The sequence below is a fragment of the Dipodomys merriami genome, unplaced genomic scaffold (assembly GCF_024711535.1).
Source record: "Dipodomys merriami isolate MVZ:Mamm:240054 unplaced genomic scaffold, mDipMer1.0.p SCAF_28, whole genome shotgun sequence".
Classification (NCBI taxonomy): Eukaryota; Metazoa; Chordata; class Mammalia; order Rodentia; family Heteromyidae; genus Dipodomys; species Dipodomys merriami.
Window position 1 is genome coordinate 20,585,809 of NW_027204270.1, and position 20,656 is coordinate 20,606,464.

Genomic DNA, 20,656 nt, shown 5'->3' on the forward strand with positions numbered 1-20,656 from the left:
TATAGAACTGCTAATTTATCTAGAATACATGATTCAAAATGAGCTCTAAGTCCATCATTACTCTAGATGTTAATTCTTAAACTATATATTTATTGAGATTTAAGTCATAACACATAGAACACACCTTACTAGAAAATCTTTTCATAAAAAATCTGAAAAGTTAAATTTTTGTACTTATAAAATATGTAATATGCTACATAATTGCCATGTGTTAAAACAGCAAATGGTTTTGATTTTTTTCATATCATGTATATTTTTAGGATTAGAAAAAAGTGGTAAAGGGACCAGGGATAGAGCACACACCTATAATCCCAACTAATCAGGAAGTAGAGAAAGGAAAATCATGGTTCTAGATGAATATAGGCAAAAATCCTATCTGAGATATAAGAAATCCTATTTGTGATCCTATCTGAAAAACTAGGTAAAAAGGTCTGGTAATGTGACGTAAGTGGAGAGCACTTGCCTAGTAAACATGAAGCTCTGGAGTTTAATTCTCAGTACAGCCAAAAAAAGGAGGGAAGGGGTATCAGGTATGGTGATATACACTTACAATCCAGCACTTGGGAGGCTGAGGAAGGAAGATCCAAAATTCAACACTACATTTGGTTACACAGTAAGAGCCTGTCTGTGTGTGTGTGGGGGGGGGGGGGGGGGGGAAGGGAGGGGGAGGGAAAAGAGGAAAAAAAGTTTTGTTGTTTTTTTTCTTAAAGAAGGTAGGAGAGGGGGAAGGCAGTAACTAAAATGAAAGAGAAAAAAAGCCAACCCAGGGCTCAATTTATAAAAGCCTATTCTAAGATGATCTCTGGTAAAAGGAATGAAGTCCTGATGTGGGCCACAGGCGACTCATCTCAAAAGCAGCTTGCCAACCTGTCGAAGGCACACAGGAAAGAGCAGGCAGCCCAGCCACTTCTGTGAAACTCTAGACCAAGACAAACCAATCTACTACTGACAGAAGGTGGTCAGCACTGGGGACACGGGATGAGAGAAATGTCCCATGGCCTGACACCGGCAACAACTATGGGAATGCAGACATTTGTCAAGTATGCCACACACTTCACATGGCCACATTTGACTACCAATGGTACACCTCAAGAAGGACTTTTAATGTCAAATCATCAGGTTAAGTCCCTAACTGCTCAAAGTTCATTCAAGTGAACCTTTAAGGCACCAATGAAATAATATAAAGAACAAAAGTGCCAATACAATAGAAATTTTTTTTTTGTTTGTGTTTGTTTGTTTGTTGGTCATGGGTCTTGAACTCTGAGCCCAGGCACTGTCGCTCAGCTCTTCAGCTCAAGGCAAGCGCTCTACCACTTGAGCCACAATGCCACTTCCGGTTGTCTGGTAGTTAATTGAAAATAAGAGTCTTACAGACTTTCCTGCCCAGGCAGGCTTTGAACCACAATCTTCAGATTTCAGCCTCCTGAGTAGCTAGGTGTGAGCCACCAGTGCTCGACATAAGTTGTGTTTTTTGTTTTTGTTTTTTTTTTTTTTTGGTCGGTCATGGGGCTTGAATGTGGGACCTGGGTGCTGTCCTTGATCTCTTTTGCTCAAAGCTAGCACTCTACCACTTTGAGCCAGAGTGCCACTTCTGGTTCTGGTGTTTAATTCGAAATAAGAGTCTCACTGATTTTCCTGTCCAGGCTCGCTTTGAATTGTGACCCTCAGATCTCAACCTCCTGAGCAACTAGGATTACAGGTGTAATCACCAACACCCCACTAAGGTTTATTTTTTTTAACACAACTCATAACTCTCCAAAGTCCCCCATGGCCCAGGAAAAGTCTACTGTGATCCCATGGTCCCACAAGCTAATGCCATCCCTCCCGGCTCCATGTGGCCTCTCCACATGGAGAGTACTAATATTTCATGAAAACATAAGTAACTCTATATATCCTTGTTAGTTTTAATTTGTTTAGAATTATTTATGGCTTATAATTATTTACAGTTATTAATCAAAGCTAGTATTAGGGAGTGAGAACAGTAGGTAACAGAGAAACTTCAGTCTTGTTTAACATTAAGAATACTTTAGAGCTAGGCATGGCTCACACCTATAATCCCAGTTACTCAGGAAGCAGAGATGGGAAAATTGTGAGTCAAGGTCAGCCACGGCAAAAAGCTAGTGAGATCCCAACTCAACACGTATGTCAGGCATAGTGGTACAGGCCTATAACCCCAGTTACACAGAAGGCAAAGGCCAAAAGAAAACCACAGCTGAGCAGGCCAGAAGCTGGGGTAGGAGGGAATGAAGCAAAACAGGACCGGGAGCATGTCTCAAGAGACAGAGCAAGCACCTACCCAGCAAGTGCAAGGACCTGAGTTCAAACCCTAGTAAATGAAAAAAAGAATGTCATAGTAGATTCATGCCAAGATAAGGATTACTGCCACAACAGGGAAATAATATAATAATCCCCACAAAGAATCTCAGAGTATGAGAAAGCTCTAAATTTCTAGGGCCCACTCAAGATCCTGTCTCAACACGTGTGTGCATGCACACTCACACACGTTTACACACAGAAGACGAAGCCACTACTGGAGGGCTGGGGAGAAGAACAGCATCCTGCAGCAGCCGACACTGCTGCACCTGGGTTAGGAATGAACAAGCCCTCCTCAAGGAGAACAGAGCCAGGCAGGAAAGGAGGTTCCAGTAAAACAAGCACTCTACTTCTAAAAGTGGTGGCTGTGAGCTCATCCAGTCATTCTTACCAATGAGTGAGCAAACAAACTCTACATGTTTACCCGCACCCAGCCTCCACCAGTCAGGGCTCTGGTCTAAACATGGAAATTGGAGAATGCCACTGTCACTGTGTCCCCACTGTATTTGTCATAAAACAACACTCTCCATGCTCCTTAAGGCCATAGAAACCTGGCCCTCGCCTTTCACGCTGAGTCTCTGAGGGGGCCAAGCTGCAGCCCCTGGTTTGCTCTCTGCTCCTTTAACAAGCCCATTCCAACCCCATGACCTTTATACTTGCTGGGTGTCACTCTGACAAAATGCTCGTCCCAGATCTGTGGACACCTATACAGAACCTCCCTCCTTTTCACTTACCATTCCTCATCATAGGGATCTAGCCTGCCATCTTCCCCGCACTATTGCTATGGCAACTGCAGAACATGGTCTACCTGGTTCTCTGTGCACCTGTGCCCAGGCCAGCTGGAGTGGTTGGCTGCCTTACATAATGCTCAGGGTGGACCTACAGCACCAAGTCACTGGTAGCCTCTTGGGTTACCCTTAAGTCTTTTTTTTTTTTTTTTTTAAGGTCATGGGGCTTGAACTCTGGGCCTGGGGACTGTCCCTGAGCTCTTCAGCTCAGGGCTAGCACTCTACCACTTGAGCCACAGAGCCACTTCCAGTTTTCTGGTGATTTTACTAGAGATAAGAGTTTCACGGCCTTTCCTGCCCAGGCTGGCTTTGAACTGAAATCCTCAGATCTCAGCCTCCTGAGTAGCTAGGATTACAGGTGTGAGCCACCAGTGTCTGGCTCCCACAAGTCTTTAAAACCAGTCTGGAGGGCTGGAAGGCTACCTTGCTTTGCTACCAGTTATAAACAAGAACTCCATGGCTGATCAGGACACTGAGACACTGTCACCATTTGCCAGGAGGCAAATAATTCCAAATATTAATAACACTCTGATTTATGCAGACACTGGGAAAGCATACCTGTGGACCCAGTAACCCAGTCCTCATGGGACATGGTGATCCAGCATGGCTCTTCCGACACCACACTCCCTCTGCGGCTGGCACCTGGGGGGGGGGGGGGGAGGGCAGGGTTGCACTACCTGAACTTTAAGTCAGAAGCTCATCACATCCCCAGCCAGTCGCCACGCCCTGACACACACACACAGTCAGCCTCTGTGTCCATGGTCCTCCAGTGACTGTGATGGCAGACCACCGCACTGATTCACTGGATGTACAGCAGCACAGGAAATATACTAGGTCCATACTTAGCCCCTGAGATTTGGGAATTCCCTGTTACCTCAATATAGAACCTTGGTTATCTTCACTTACATGGCCATACAGCAAGGTGACCAAGAACAGGGACTTTAGAATTTGATAGGCTGTTGTTTTTAAACTCAGGAACTTGTATGGTAAACACTGTATTACTTCAGCCATGCCTCCAATACTTTTTGCTTCACCTGTTTCTTAGATAGGGTCTCTTACTTCGGCCTAAGGCCAACTTCTGAAAGAAATGCTCCAAGCTAAGATTACAGATGTGTGCCACCACACTCAGCTTGTTCTCTGAAGTTGGGTCTTATAACTTTTTGCCCAGGCTGGCCTCCAATCACTATTTTTTTCACCTCTACCTCCCGAACAACTGGGATTACAGGCATAAGCTACTGAATCCAGCTCAGGCTGAGTCTGTCTGATATCAAAGCTCTGTCAGTAATGGAATCATCACTTCTCAGGCCTTACTGTCTTCATCACAAAATTAAATTCTAATCACTATGAGTAGTTACAAAGATTGAATCAAAAGAAAACATATTCTGTGTCAAACAGAGTGCCGACATGCATGCTAAACACTCTGTAGCTAGACAGCAATTAGTATTAAACTCCAGCATATCTAACCTAAGCTACCATCTATGAACATATCTAGAAGGAGTAGAACACGACAAAGTTACATTTGTTCTCAAGGTGGCTTGACTTACCATATTCAGACTTCACCATATGTCTATCAGGATGCAACCCCACACACGGTTGAGAAGCACCTGCCCTGGGCTGTGTGTGAACTGCCAATGAAGGAATGGAGGACAGCTGCGATTTAAAATGGAGAAGCAGAAAGGGGGACATGAAGGCTTCTGCCCACCAACCAGGCACAGGGCAAGGGCACAGCAAGCAGGAACAGGGCTGACATGCAAAGAGAGCTGGGCTTTACTCACAGAGGAAGAGAGATGGCAAAAGAGTAAGAGTGAGTAAGGAGCGTAGGGAGCTGGGCTCAGTGGCTCCCCTGTAATCCTCACTACTTATAGCAGTATGGAAGATCATAGTTCAAAGGCAGCCTGAGCAGAAAAGTTCTCAAGACTCTACCTCCAATTAACCAACAAAAAGTCAAACTGGAGGCATGGCTCAAGTGATAGCACGTCACCATGAGCAAGCAAGCCCAGCAAGTATGAGGACCTGAGCTCAAGTCTTAAAACAGAAAAAAAAAAGAAAGAAAAGAAAAAGAGAAACAAATACAACAAAACTGTGCAGCCATGGAAGAAAGCAAACACATACACTGGGACCTTTGTGGAGGTCCATGCAGGGTTCTGAGAGGAGAACTACCTTAGATGCAGACACAACACATTCAATGGTCAGAACACCACTTCAACGGTCAGGCTTACAATACCAACAGTGCTGGACTCCACTTTCCTTCTAAAGAAATTGCTTGCAAGCAATCTGGCACATCTACACTTGGGATGCTTCAGCACCTAAATCTCAACTGGCACTTGTGAAAGTAATGTCTTCAAGACCACACCCACCAGGACAGATCTGACAGCTAAAATTCCCAAGCGAATGCCTGTCAGTTCCCAGAGAATATCCCAAGTGTAAAATAACCACTAGCATTGATGTTACAAGTCAGTCAAACACAAATTTTGGTATAGAATTATTCTGAAGTCTTCAATACATTGAAATGAACATTTTCATGGGCTCAAAATGACTAATACAAGTGAAAACCATAAACTATCCTGAATTATTTTTTTTCTTTTCCATTTTGTCAGTCATGGGTCTTGAACTCTGGGCCTGGGCACTGTCCCTGAGCTCTTCACCTCAATGCGAGCACTCTACCACTTGAGGCACAGTGCCACTTCCAGTTTTCTGGTAGTTAATTGGCGATAAGAGTTTCACAGACTTGCCTGCCCGAGCTGGCTTTGAACCACGATCCTCAGATCTCAGCCTCCTGAGTAGCTAGGATTACAGGCGTAAGCCACTGGCGCCGGCTCTGAATTCTTAATTTTTAAAAAAACTACAGGGTCAACTACACAGATACATTTTATGCCACAACATAACCATATCTTAACAGCACACAGCTAACGACAAAGTGGGCCTAATTTTCCTAATACAAATAAAACGTTCATTACTAGCAGACTCCTTACATCACACCCAGTGAGCAATATGCTGGTCATCAGAATGAGAGAAGCCCATCCACTGATGCCACATGTGCTACTAGAGAGGAGGTCTGCCCACTGATAGAACATCTGGCATCAAAGCAGACCTCTACATCTGATATTAAAACTTGTCAAAAGTAAAGGAAGATTGTAAAAGAGCCAAGAAAAAGATATGCTTATTTCCCCAACTTTTGAATAGTGTGCAGACTTCTATAAACACAGATTCATTTGATATGTGGAATATTAAAGCCAAACACACCAAAAATATTACTCACCTCAAGCGATAGAAGAACTAATAAGCCTAAGGTCAAATCTTTAGGCACCTCAACGTGTGTACAGCGATGTGACTCAACAGAACAAAGCACTTCTAGGTTCTACTCTGGAATCGTTCACTAACTCAGTAGAGAAGCAAACTCATTTGGTGACCAGATTCACATTAGGAATCAATCTTAAAATAGGAAAACAAACAAAACTTTTGGCATCTCAGCCTGTAACTGTGCCGGTGAGGGCCTGACGATCTACTCTGTTCTTTCTTCCCTCCCCCTTGCCATTCCAGACATCACAGGCCTTCAAATGCATGTCAGTAAATCTCCAAGTTTCAAATAATAAAAACCATGTGCCCCATGTGTTTCCCGGACTCGCTCTTTATGATGGAGACGTCGGCAGTAAAATAAACAGATTTCTGATAGAGAAAAATAATGAAAGGAAATCAAAAGAATCCATTCCAAAAATGTCCCACCTCCTAATGCTACAAAGAGTGAACTTATTGAATGTGGCTGCCTGGTGAAGCTGGACTTGTGAGTTCTGGTTAGGAGCATCTGTACATGGTAAAAGGTGTCTCAAGTCTCCACTGATGGACGAGGAATGAGAAACACAAATTGTTTCCAAGTCTGAGAGCTCTGAGCAAAGCAGTCAAATACATGACATAGTTTTTTTTTAAGTGTATTTACTAAGATTTTTAAGATAGTATGTTTCTGACACCCACAAATTTTTGCAATTGCAAGTATATTGACACCAGAAAAAAAGAATAGTACTCTAGAAAACATAAAACCTTTGTAATAGACACTCTTAATGTTGTAGATACAGCCAGAGCCTCTTCTAGGAAGAGGATTTTCCAAGACAAAAGACTTAAACACTTGTGTTTGCTCCACTGCAATCTCCAAAAACAACATCATATTCCCTTTCCAATCAATGGAAAATTATAAAACAGAAAGTGCTAAAAATGAAAGTTGAGTAAACTTCAAAGCAAAAAAAGGACAGGAACCTCACACTGGGGAGGGTGGGAGAAGGTGAAACAAAAGTCTGAACTAAAATCCTACTACGAGTGAGACGCAAGGGCCCCGGCACTGCCAGGCCAGGCCCAGACGCAAAAAACCCATGCCACACCACACACACATGATGAAGGAACACACGGATGCATGGTGTGAAGGAACAAAAATGAACATCTGGAGGAAGGAATGTGGGTGGTGCTATTTTTTTTAATCAAGAGCTGGTCTAACATCTAGGTCATGAATTCATATAAATTTTTATTTTTAAACTCACCTGATTCATTTTCAGTTCCTGTTGTGTTCTGAAAAGATACACACAACAAAGAAACTTCTTTGATTACATGAGCCCTAAAAAGAAAAACAGACAATTGTAATATGTACCTGCCTACAAAGGTACAGTGATTTAAAACCACATACAGAACTGCAGTTTGCTCAGGGGACATTCACACAGATCACCTTCCTGCTAGGCTATGCTGACAGCTCACTACTCAGACTCCCTTCCATATAGCAAATGCATTTCCTATGATCCTTGCCCAGCCCTCAGTTCTTTGGAACTGCATCATATATTTGCTCAGGAACTGCATCATTCCTAAGAAGTGAATTAGCTTTATTAATAGTCAAAAGCACAAAGCACTGAGGAGTGGCCTGCAGTGCCTCTCCCTTCCAGTAATGTGCTACATGCAAACAATGAGACCCCATTATATTCCTGTTTCTCCAGTTCTGGAGGTTGAAAGGCAGATTTACTAACTGGCTGCAGGAAATTCCCTTTGAGGAAAAGAGTATAAAACATGCAGTAAAATGCAACTGTTTTAACAAAAAAGAGGTTTGGAAAGAGCTACAAATGAGCCACACAACTCATGTTCAACATATTCACAGTATAGCAATGGATGGGCCATACACAGAAGATAGGCCCCCAGAAGACGATCTTGACTCATGATGCCACAGTTGTCTCTACATTGTGTAGCACACTGATGATGGCCACAGGGACAAAACTGCCTAATGATCTTCTCAGAACATACCCTGTCCTTAGGTGGTGCTTGACTGCATTCATTTCTAGGAAATAATGCAGATGGCCCTTTGTACAGTACATGTCTCCAGTCACCTGACGTTCACAGTATATGAAAAGCACACCACTTTAAGTAGAACTGCTGTCATTTCTAAATGTTTCCAGTACTTGCACGCATTCATACATATCCCATAAAGTCTAATTCTTATTTGTTCATGCAGTTGCGAGAAATCACTTCTCTCTCCTTCCTTGTACCAGAAACATGGTTATACTCTAACCTCCTGTTCCCATTGTGAATAACCCAAAGAATATGTAACTGAATAGCATTCTTCATGCTGCTAACAATACCCTGCCTCCTACCATCAGAAAGAACTTGGCTTTGACATTTTACCTTTTGCTCAGTTCTGCAGGAAGGAGAGCTGTGTTTTCTTTTCTTGAACTACCATTAGCAAGGAAAGGCACTTGTATTTAAATGAGGGCTACTTCACCTGTTTTTTATTTTAATGTTACAGTATGGAACATTGCATCTTGAAAGTTAAATCCTGAAAGAGGTTCCTACTGGCCAAACCAATACAAACTCTATACACAAATAGCCACAGAATGAAAAGTCAAGATAACGGAAAGATAACCCATGAAATCCACATCCATAAGGCCTAATGCTGAGCATCTTTTTTTATATTTAATGTCCCTTACTGTACACCACAAATTGAACATAACCAATTCTAGTTGGTTTAAAATGGTTATATGGTTATATGTGTATCTGGCTATAAAAAAAAGCGAAAGGTTCAGGGTCTCTAAGATTACACAGCTGAGGCCCCAATCATAAATGCCCACTGAGCACCATCAGTTCCACGAGGTGGTCCTGGTGGCCATATGTCCCAGGGCTTCACTGTGTGCTCCAGACAAGGGGGCATTTTCACCACTTTGCAGAGGCCACCGTGTATCACAGACTTGCCTCATATGAAATGCATGACTCAAAGTACTAATACGTCCACAGAGCTGTGCAGGCATCACCACCATCAATTCAGGCCATTCCCACCAGCACAAAGTGAGCCCCTGTACTCAATGGCAATGATCCTATCCTTTCCTACACCCCTCTCCCTGGTCCCCACACCAGATAACTACTAGTCTACGTTCTGTCTCTATGGAGTCTCCAATTCTGGTCATTTCATACTGTCAGAGGTCAAAATGTACTTAAAGATCTTAAGTAATATTCTTTTTTTCTGCGGGTCACGTGGTTTTAACTCAGGGCCTTAGGCAGTAGATCCCTGAGCCTTTTTGTTCAAGGCTTGGCGCTCTACCACTTTGAGTCACAGCTCACTGACTTGCCTGCCTGAGCTGGCTTTGAACTACAATCCTTAGAGCTCAGCCTTCTGAGTAGCTAGGATTATAGGCACTCAGACATCAGTGCCTGGTGTTTAAATAATATTCTTTTTTTTTTTCTTTGTCAGTCGTGGGGCTTGAACTCTGGGCTTGGGCGCTAACCCTCAGTTCTTCAGCTCAAGGCGAGCTCTCTACCGCTTGAGCCACAGCGCCACTTCCAGTTTTCTAGTGGTTTATTGGAGATAAGAGTCTCACAGTCTTTCCTGCCCAGGTTGGCTTTGAACCAAAATCCTCAGATCTCAGATCTCAGCCTCCTGAGTAGCTAGGATTACAGGCATGAGCCACCGGCACCGGGCTTAAATGATATTCTTAGGAGAGGAACCCAAATGTGTCTCTGATCAGATAAAGTAATATTTTTCTTTTACTTTTTGTTTTCTTTTCTTTTTTGTCTTATTTATCTGTCTTTCGAAAGGCGGGGGGACACAGAAATGGAAGGACAAAGGGTGAACAAATACAGTAGTGGTACTCACTAGACACTATGTTGAAAATGAACCATATAATTTGTACGTGGGGACAGGAGGGAAAAACTGAGAGAGCGAGGGAAGGGGGGATACTGTACAAAAGGAAATGTACTCTTTACCTGACTTGTGTAACTGTAGCCCCTCTGTACATTACCCTTATAATAACAATAAAATAAAATAAGATCTTAAGTGGTTTATTTTGGATTCTCAAACTAGGCACCACTACCCTCCAAAGAGAAGAATAACCATTCCTAGCCCACATCTCCAAGCTCCTGCCTCCCCATTAGTACCTACTTATGTTTCAAGCACTTTTCTTGAGCAATCGTTAGGGAAGGCTCTTGTACTATAGGAAGGGGGGCTAGAGAGAAATTACATACAAGGCGTAGTATATCAGGAAAGAAGGGTCTTAGAAAACAAGTAAGAGGCATTAGGGAGAGGGAGATGAGTTACATCTCTGCCTCTACCTCCACACTTGCCAATCCAGCAACCTGGTCTTAAAGGACAAAGGACGAGTGAATGCTAGGAAGAACAGCTAAGAGTCCAGAAGATAACGGATGAAACTTCACACCACAGGAAGGAAAGCAAGAGGGTGGCTATGAAGCAGCCTCAGGGATGGGCACCGGTGTAGGGCAACTTGTAGGAGATCAATGCAGGAGATCAATGGTGCTGGTTCAGCCCAGTTGGAAGAAGTGACTGGGTCCAGGGGAGATTTTAAAACCAGAGCCTGAGTTCGTTGTTGTGTTACATGTGTGAATCAAGAGGAAGTCAGGAATGACAGAGTATGGGGAGGCTGTCAGCTGGGCTTTCTGGGGCTTTGCCTTCATCTCCCCATTTTACAACCTTTGCAATTACTAGATCCCAGCACCACTCTCAACAGCTGCTCTGGTCTAACTTCTACTGTGGGTTAGCTAAAACACCACAGAACTGAAAACATTGCATTCTTTCATTTACTATCAACCAGTGGCAACTTTTTCTCAACTATGAAAGTAACAGTCTGGTCAGATTACTACATGAGTAAACATCTTTTCTGATTCTCCACATTGTCTGCTCCCTCTTTGTCCAAACACAAATGTACTCATCCTTACCAGAGAAGACATAATCCTAACACTTTCTTTTGAAGGTTCATCATGGACCTGTGAGCAGGCTCCCTCTGTCACTTCTAATTCTAGTGGCTAAAAACCAGGCCTCTGTTTTAGAGACTGTGTCTCTCCTGACTCACAACATGATCAAATTACATAGGTAAAATATTTTGCAATATCCAAAACATTACAAATCCAATAGTGGCTTCCTAATTCCCAGTTTAAAATTAAATTCTGTACCAAGTTCCACTAAACATGGAGTTGAGAGGTGAAGCTAGGCACAGCAGTAGCAAGTCTGCAGTCCTAACCGCATGGGAGGACAAGGCAGGGGGAGGCAGGGGGACTTGAGCCCAGGAGTTCAAGAACCAGCTTGGGCAATCCAGCAACAACCTCTAGGCAGTCCCTAAAAGTCTAACATGGTAATGACACTCAGGAGATCACAGACAGGACTTGCTCAATCTTCAAAAGCACATGGAATTAAAAAAAAAAAAAAAAAAAGCCAGGTACCAGTGGCTCACATCTGTAATCCTAGCTACTCAAGAGACTGAGATTTTAGGATCACAGTTTGAAGCCAGCCATGACAACAAAGTCTGTGAGACTCTTATTTCTAATTAGCCACCCAAAAAGCTGGAAGTGGAGCTGTGACTCAAGTGGTAGAGTCATAGTCTTGGGGGGGAAAAAAAAAAAAAGCTCCGGGATAGCGCCCATGACCTGAGTTCAAGCCCTAGACCTAGCACCAAAAAAAAATTAAAGACACAAGGATCACAAATAAAGCAATCATTTTTCATACTTTGAAAATGTTCATCTGTGCAGCCCAACACACCTGAGTCCCTGAATGAGCAGTGTGAAGATCTAATGCTCAAAACACCACTGTGCCAGGTGCCGGTGGCTCACACCTATAATCCTAGCTACTCAGGAGGCTGAGATCTGAGGATCATGGTTCAAAGCCAGCCCAGGCAGGCAGGAACATCCGTGAGACTCTTATCTCCAATAAACCCACTCAGAAAACCAGAAGTGGCGCTGTGGCTCAAGTGGTAGAGCACTAGCCTTGAGCTGAAGAGCTGAGGGACAGTGCCCGGGCCCAGAATTCAAGCCCCATGACTGACCCCAAAAAAACAAAAAACACCATTGTGTACAACAGACTGGAAAACAGAGGTTCTGCTGCCCTCAGGGGCTTTAGAGCCATAGAGTGCACATAAGAAAATGGGGCGATCACAACTTTCTTTAAATATGAGAGTTACGAAGCTCAGAGGTCAACGGGCCTCAGGCTCCAATGGGCCTTTAGCAATTAAACTCAAAGAACACATGAGCTAATAAGCCAGGAAAGTACTCTCAATCTGCATTCAGACTTGCAGAGAAAACATAAATATAAATATAATATGTAAATACTATATTAAAAATATAAAACAAAATATAAATGTAAATATACATTTAAAATTACATATTTTAGTATAAATATTAAATATAAATATGAAATCTTGTACATTTTATAAATACATATATGTGGAAATTTTTTGAAAAAATACTGCTCCTGGGCTGGGGGACTAGCTCAGGAGTAGAGCACTTGATTAGCTTGTGCAAGGTATGCATGCTGCATGTGCACACACAGACAGACACACCTATACACAAAATTGTAATAAAAAAGACTGTTCCTAGCACCAATAACAGCACTAGGCTTAGAAAGAAATGTGGCCACTGCAGATTATCATTTACCTGATTAATCTAGTAGACATCTATCAGTCTACCCTATATCATACCACACCAAACATGGAATTTATGACATCACCAATCTCAAACTTTCAGCAAGAATTTTCACTCTCTACTTCAAAACGCCTCGCTTCTCTAAAGAATTTACGTTTCCATATCTCCCAGGCAGTAGGGTTTTCTTCCCCTTGGTACAAAAACCCAAAGACTCATTGTTAGTTTTCCTGGATGTGCTTACTCCATCCTGTCACAATAAATACTATGAATTAAAGTTCATTTTTCTTCCCCATTTTCAAGTCTGTCAGGATATACAGTTGTGAGAGACTGGACAGGAAAAGTGGGGCTGCTCTCAGAGCAGCCTGCCCTCTGGAGGGGCAAGGAGGGGTGGGGTTCTTCTGGGACCAGGCTACAACTGCCATCCCTCCTAGTAAAAATACAAAATAATTCACTATTAGCTGGATACTCTACAAAACAGTACTGAAGGACTTTCCTTTCCCTAGTTAATATACAAGAGCTTTATATTATTATAAAGAAAAGTAAGTCAATTCCTCACTAACCACTCAAATGCAAGCTTCAAACAAAATGTCTCAAGCAAGGAGCCATGTGATAATTTTCTGCACAAAATGGAGGCTTAGCTGACTCTGGAAGTACTTGTTCTCTAACAGAGTTGCCAACTCAAGTACTAATCTTGAGAACTTTGAAAATTAGTATGTTCAGGATATGATTACCCTGTTCCTGACAGCACTTTAAAAAAACAGTGATGCCTACTGTTTGCAATGTGTGCTGTTCTCCAATTTAAGAAACCTATGAATACACTTGAGTTACTATTTTCAGAGGAAAATATATTTTCACAAAATAAGTTATCTGTAGCTGTCATTTCAAGGGAAAACTAAATGTCTAAAAACAACGAAAGCCTCTTCACACTGGCTGGCCCCCAGAGAGGATCTACACAGGCAAGAACAGGACAGCCAAGAGAGAGCTGAGCTCCAGGTGAATCTGGAAGATGACTTTGTGAGCAAGGCTCCCAAGATACAGTGCTAGAAATTACTAACCTACTCCCCATGCCCTAAGGGCCTACAGCAAAAGATGCAAGAGGAATTCTGAAAGCAGGGTCATGGTGACCCCAGGAAAGAAGCCTGGTTCCAGCAAAGCCTGTCAAAAGGCTAATTTAGTTGGCTGGGATGGGCAACCAAGTACTTCTCACTGAGGTTGTGCTGTAAATAAAATAGTTGAATGTATAAGGGAGGTTAAGTAGATAGGAAAGAGTCAAGTGGGCAGCTAGAAAGATGGGGCAGACATGCCAGTTAAAAACCTAAGCTAATAAGCAATTAGCATCTAGACCACAGAAAACAGCTGGAAGCAGCAGTGACAGACTTGCAGAGCAAAGGAAGAACAGGAGGGAAGGACAGCCCAAAGCGAGAATGTGGCTGACTGCAAGACTGGGCTTGAACATATCTGCAGAGGTGTTTTGGAGAGTAACTCTGAGGAAAGACCAGACACTCCCATGGAGAGCTCAGTGAGCCATGGTCTCTGTACATTCAGGAATGGCACTTGGGGTAGAGATTCCTAATCTTTCAGTCCCAAGGGGTTACTCAAGAAGCAATGACCAAGGTTTAGAAAAGTGGCCAGAGAGAGTAGAGTACAAAGATTTGGCTTTGTGGACGGCAGGGAAGGGACTTGAAAACTGACCACCTGTTTCTTTGTCCAGCAGGGAACAAACTAGTAAGGTCAGAAGGCCCAAGGACTCAGGAGATAACGTGCAGGGATCAATAACTGTGCCAACCTCCTCACATACACATACACATACGCATACGCATACGCATACGCATACACATACACATACACATACACACCCAGAGAGCTGCTCCATTCAATCACCACTTGCTTCTTCTGAATCACTTGCAGCTCCAGAAATGCTCAGTCCATTTCTCCTAACAAATGGGAAGAGAGCTTCACCATTAAGAATGGAAACGTAGCTAGGGGTATAGCTCAAGAGCATGTAACCCTGGGCCCTAACTCCAGTACAGAAAAAAAAAAACAAAAAAGTCTGTATTTACCCCAAGAGCCTTTCTTTTGAATAGTCCTACTTACTGGGGTACCATAAAACTAGATACTATCTTAATAAGGTCTTAGAAAATATACATATTTCATACTAAATATATGGTTTGGGAACTCCCACAATTCTTTGCCAATATTCATGGCATCGTTTAAATTATATGATAGTGCCATAGAACCGTTCCTGCCAATGTTTAACCAAGACTTAGGAAAACTACCGATAAGCAAGCACCCATAAAATGCATTGGTTTAGCAGCTTTTAGACTGGCTACCCTAGGTAATAAAACTCACAGTTGCATTGTTTTCCATATTCCAGGCGAGCTATGCAAAGAAGTAATTCTGCTCTTTCTTAATATATAATTTATTGCAAAAGCTATAAAATATTCTTCCCTCCAAAATGGCTGGAAAATACGTAAGTATTCAGTGAAACCCCCTTTATTTCATGCTCCAAAGGACTAATAAATACAAACACAGCATAAGTGTGACATGGACCAGCCTCAGTTATAAATACTACACAGGACTGGGAAAAATATTACAAGCATATTTCACTCCAAAGGAATCATATCCAATGCATACAGGAATTCCAACTCTAACTCGCAATTTCACAATTTGGTCTCTGAAAGAATATTTACCCCACTGCCGTGAAAAAAAGAGAATAGATGCACTCATTCCAGTGAAACCCACCCTATTAGTACATGGAGCTCCAATGGAGATCCTTCTATATAGTTTATTTACCAATGTCTAAAGATTTCTTATTCCAGAACAAAAAAGAAAAATTACCCATAAATATTTGAGAGCTGGGTTTTTTTTCCCCAAAGAGCATTACTGATACATGCATTCCATGCAGATCAATAAGCCACCATTACATTATAATGTATTAAGTTACAGTAAGGTAAGTGCTTGGAAGCAAACCACCTTTCCTCAAGACAAATTCACTACTTCTGTATCCCCAAACTGATTGAAGAAAAAAAAAAAGAGGCAGTATTTAAAAAAAAAAAAAAAAAACACTAGAATTTAGCTTCTATTTTAAAAGGGTTTCTTTAAGAAACCTCATTTTCTAGAAGACAGTCATTTCTGAGCTGTTCAGTACAATGGACATGTTTACACAATTCATGAGGCATCAACTCCATGTAAATTTATTTAAATTTCATAATTTAATCTGCATATTGAGAATGCCAATCCCATCGTGAAAAGTTCAGCATCTCCATGGTCTTTCACATTGCTTTATCTCTGCCACCTAAGGAGGTGGATGCAAAACTGCTCAAACTGACCATTCACAAAGTCACAGAAACAAAAGCTGGAAGGAACTGGGACAGCACAGGAAGCTGAGTCCCTGCCTTCCAGGTAGAGCCTACACCATATATTCTTGCAGTTCTTTTAAGATTCTTCTACTGTTTCATGATTAAACCATTCAGTCAAAGGGGCCTTCCTTCAATATATCTTTTAATGCAGCCACTGAGGACCACTCATTTTTGTCCCCACTCCACCTCATGCCACATCTGGTAATGTCTGGAGACTTATTACCTGACATAACAGGGGTGGAGAGGCACCTCACAGGCAGGGAAAAGAAGCTGTTAAATGTTCTACTATGCACAAGAGTCCAAGAGTCATCCCTGCCCCCCAAACCAAGAGTGAGCCAGCCCAAATGTCAACAGTGCAGAGGCTGAGAAACACTGCTTTAACAGAACCCAACCAACGGCATCCACAGCTTCCAGCCTGTCAGCTCCACAAAGATGATTTTTACAGCTCCATCTAGAAACTTCTGACTTCAAAAGGAGAACCAGAGCACAATCCGGTGGGTGGTGAAGACAGTGATGGTTCAAGACACACATAAGCACAAGCAGACATTTCCAGATGTGCAGGTAAGGTTTTATCCCCACCCCACCACCACCCAGAAACTTCTGCTGCTGGCCCTCACAAATTACCCTTTCCACGTCCATATTTCTCTTCCACTCCCCACTACAGAGGCTTCTAGGGGAAACCCAGTTTGTGGTGTTTCTGATTTTCTTTTCTGCATGGGTATTAAAAATAAAATGAAAAGCTCATCATAAGACAGGAAAATAGTCAATAACCTAAGGTGTTTTCTATCCTAGAGAATAATTTAGCAGGACCTAAGAGGTTTGTGAATCATTTCCTTGAAACTTGAAAAGAGATGAGCAGTTTAAAGGACAGCCTCATGAATAAATAAACATCTAAAGTGAAATAATCATCAAAAGAAAATGTGCACACAGTTATGTACATAACTGCACAGATCTATCTGAGAAAGGACAGGGAGCTGAACCTTAGAACTGTACGTGACAGAAAAATGTATACTGAGATGCTAAAAAGTAGAATTTATGTTTTTTACATATCTTACAAGACTGAGGAACTTTAAAACTCCTAATAGGAAAAAAAATTAATCTTAATGAAAAGCAAATTTCAGGCTTCAGAAACCTGAGGGATCAATATGGAATTGATTGGTAACTTATGGCCCATCCACATTTGAGACACCATTCAACAGCACACTGAAGAACAGGTATCGGCATGGACAGAGGCTCACAATACCATGAGTGAAGACAAGTTACAATCAATATACATAGGATATCCACTCTGTGTTTATAAATGTATAAACACAAAGGCACACCAATAGGGACATGAGATTTACCAAAATATTAACAATGGTTATCCTTGGAGAGGGAAGGTTATGGCCAATTCCTTCTCTCCCTTTGTGCTTTTTACTATTTTCCAACTATTCTACAATAAGAATACTTTGTCATGTTTTGTACTTACAAAACTAATAGGTTATTACAAATTTACACTCTATTATTTCAGGCATTTTCTACAAAAGAAGAAAACAGCCCCAATGAATGTTCCAAAAGAAAACTGCCTTCCACAAAAGCAAGCACTTACTGAGCATTATTATTCTGTGGCTGACCCTTTCCTAAGCAGTTTAATGTACTCACTGATTTAAACCAAATCAAATGGCTGAGGGATAAAATAAGCCTTGGAAAAACAGCAAACGCCTTTGTGCTTGGTTCCTGCAACCAATTCCTATATCCCATTCCATAGTTTGAAATAAAATGGTTTGATAAAATTACCTTAATATTCCTCAAGGATAAACTGAGATTTAACATGGAAAAGAATTCTGCTAAGTGCAGCGTTTACAAGTAAGAAAGCCTCCAGTGGCTTTTGAGTTGGCAGCTGGGCACTGTTTCAAAAACACAAAACTTACTACAAAGAAACACAACTGTCTCTGAACATCATTCTTAATATTTCTTTCTACTCACATTTCCCATCACATTAAAAAAAAAAAAAAAGGAGAAACCACTGGACACCAGTGGCTCAAGTCTGTGGTCCTACTCAGAGTCTGGGAACTGGAGGATGGCGCTTTTATGGAGATTTAAATCCACCCCAGGCAGACACATCTGTGAGACTTTTAATTCCAATTAAAAAGCTGGAGATGGTGATGTTGGTGTTCAAACCCCAGAAATAGCACATACACAAAAAAGAGGGTGGAGGAGTGGGAATCTACGTGCTTACATACAAACAGGGACAGTGCTGACCAAAGTGAAATGAAGGCGATGCTACTGTAGGTAAAAGGATGTAGGTAAGAGAAGTTGTGGGTGTTGAAAACGCTGCAAATCAGTAATAAAACCAGAGGAAACTAGCGTGAGGTATATTTTAGTCGTGTTTAGGGGACAAGGACTGCTCCAAGGACCATCATTTCAGTGTCTTGTGATCAAAGGGTTCTGAGGATGGATTCCAGGGATCCAGCCAAAAGCGGTCCCCGTCTCAAGTACACCCCAAAACCACCATGCAGCGACAGGAACCTCACTTGTCAGAGGAAATTCAGCTGCGTAGCTGGGGAAAAGCGGCTTCCAGGCTGGCTGAGGGGTCGTTCCCCCGACGTCCGGACCTGACCCAAGGCTGGTCTCAAGGGGATCTGGGGTGGAGGCTGGGGTCGGTGGTCCCCGGGACGGTCGGGAGAAAACTCGGGGGTCGGGGGACGCTGGCTGGTTTGGTTTACTTCTGTCCCGTGGCCACCCGCAGAACGAGGTTCATGGATGGCTTCGGTGACGAACCGCGCCGTGCAAACACCAGCGCGTGTCACACAAATGCGCGCGCGCGCAGACACACAGTGGGTCTAGGGCCACACGGGGCGGGGGGGGGGGGGCGGTTCCCAGCTTCCGATCGCCCAAAAACTATCCCGGAAACACAAAAGACACAGGGGAAATCGAGGCACCAGTGCGGAAGGCACACGCAGCCGGGACACAAAAGAAAAAAATAAAGCACCGCGACCTGACCACCGGGCCGGCCCCGGGGTCGGCGCGAGGCTCCCGGGGCCCCCCGCGCGAGCGAGCGCCGGGCCGGCCACGCCGTGACCAAAAGCCCGCCCGGGCTCCGCCGCGGGGGCCCCAAGCCCCCCGCCCCGCCCGCCCCGCCGGCCCGCACCTCGGCCCCAGCCTCTCGGCCCCGTCAACCTGTCGCGTCCGGGACCGCGGAGGGGGCGCGTCCGCCGGCCCCAGGTCCCCGCGACGCCCGGTCCCCGGCGTGTTCCACTCCCACCCGCCGCCGCCACGCGGAACTGGCCCCGAACCCGTCGTCCCGGCGCCAGCCCGCCCCACCGCCCTCACCTGCGCCTCAACGCGCCCGGAGCCGCCGCCGCCGCCGCCGCAGGTCCACCCACCCCGGCAACCGCGGCCGCGCCGCCGCCATCTTTGACCAAGCCGGAAGTGACGTAGGCGACGGCGCGGCCTTCGCGACCCTCGACCTCGACCCCGCGCGTCGCCGGCGACCGCTGACTGCGGGCTTGACGCGACGACGCGCGACGACCGGACGGCCTGGGTGGACCTCTGCGCCCTTCGCGGGGCTCCGCGGGCCCCAGGAAAGCGTGACCCCGCCCTCGGCCTTTGACCCCGGCGGGGAGGGAAAGCGCCCGTCGGAGGCCTTCGAGACCAGAGACTCCCTGACGGCACCCAGAAACGTGGCCCTCCGGGCTGCTGGGCGGACGCGCTGCCAGCGGCCACGCGGCCTGGCGTGGGCCTGGACCCTAGGGGAGGCCCCGGGACGCGGCCACGCGGTGTCCTGGTGGGCGTGGACCGGGCTGGACTAACGGTGGACATCCGGAGGGAGGCCTGCGCCGGGAGCTCACCCCGACCTGCGGGGAGGAGACCAAGCCCGGGGGTCGTGGCGTCCCCACGAGATAACGTCCCCAGAAAACGAAGTCAGGGTGGAATCTAAACATGCTGAGCAGCTGGGCGCCTGTGGCCCACGCCTGGAATCCTAGCCACTCTGGGAGGCTGAGACCTGGCAGATGGAAACTGGAAGCCAGCCCTGGCAGCAAAGTCCACGGGACTTCATTCAGTCGTAGAATGCCGCACTGGAGGAACAGTTCAAGTGGCTGAGTTTCAGGTCTACATTTCTAGTGGAATGGGTCTGATCTAATAAATAGTACATTAGGTTCCAGGCGTGCCTCCAAATCTTTGGAAAGACTGGAGGAGCTCATTTATGTAACTCGAATTTAAGGAAGCACGTGTACCAACATAGACCATAAATCGCATTATAAAGGGTTCATGCTGTAGCTGGGAACCGAGTGAACAAATGAAGATAACTTCATCAAAGAAAATATCAACCGA

The 20,656-nt window shown here is 44.3% G+C and overlaps 1 protein-coding gene across 4 annotated transcripts in view; it reads right to left on the minus strand.

Annotated features, from left to right (window-relative positions):
• The window catches only part of Prdm2 (PR/SET domain 2), a 98,337-nt gene extending 78,596 nt beyond the window's left edge, over positions 1–19,741 (minus strand). For 2 of the 4 annotated variants that reach the window (XM_070037905.1, XM_070037907.1), the window contains exon 1: positions 3,660–3,710. In XM_070037905.1, coding sequence (XP_069894006.1) covers positions 3,660–3,686 — 27 coding nt within the window. In that variant the 5' untranslated portion in view covers positions 3,687–3,710. Of the gene's footprint in view, positions 1–3,659; positions 3,711–7,627; positions 7,702–19,654 lie in introns of those variants that run through there. The other 2 variants (XM_070037906.1, XM_070037909.1) reach the window with 2 other exon arrangements.
• Between the last annotated feature and the right edge of the window lie 915 nt (positions 19,742–20,656).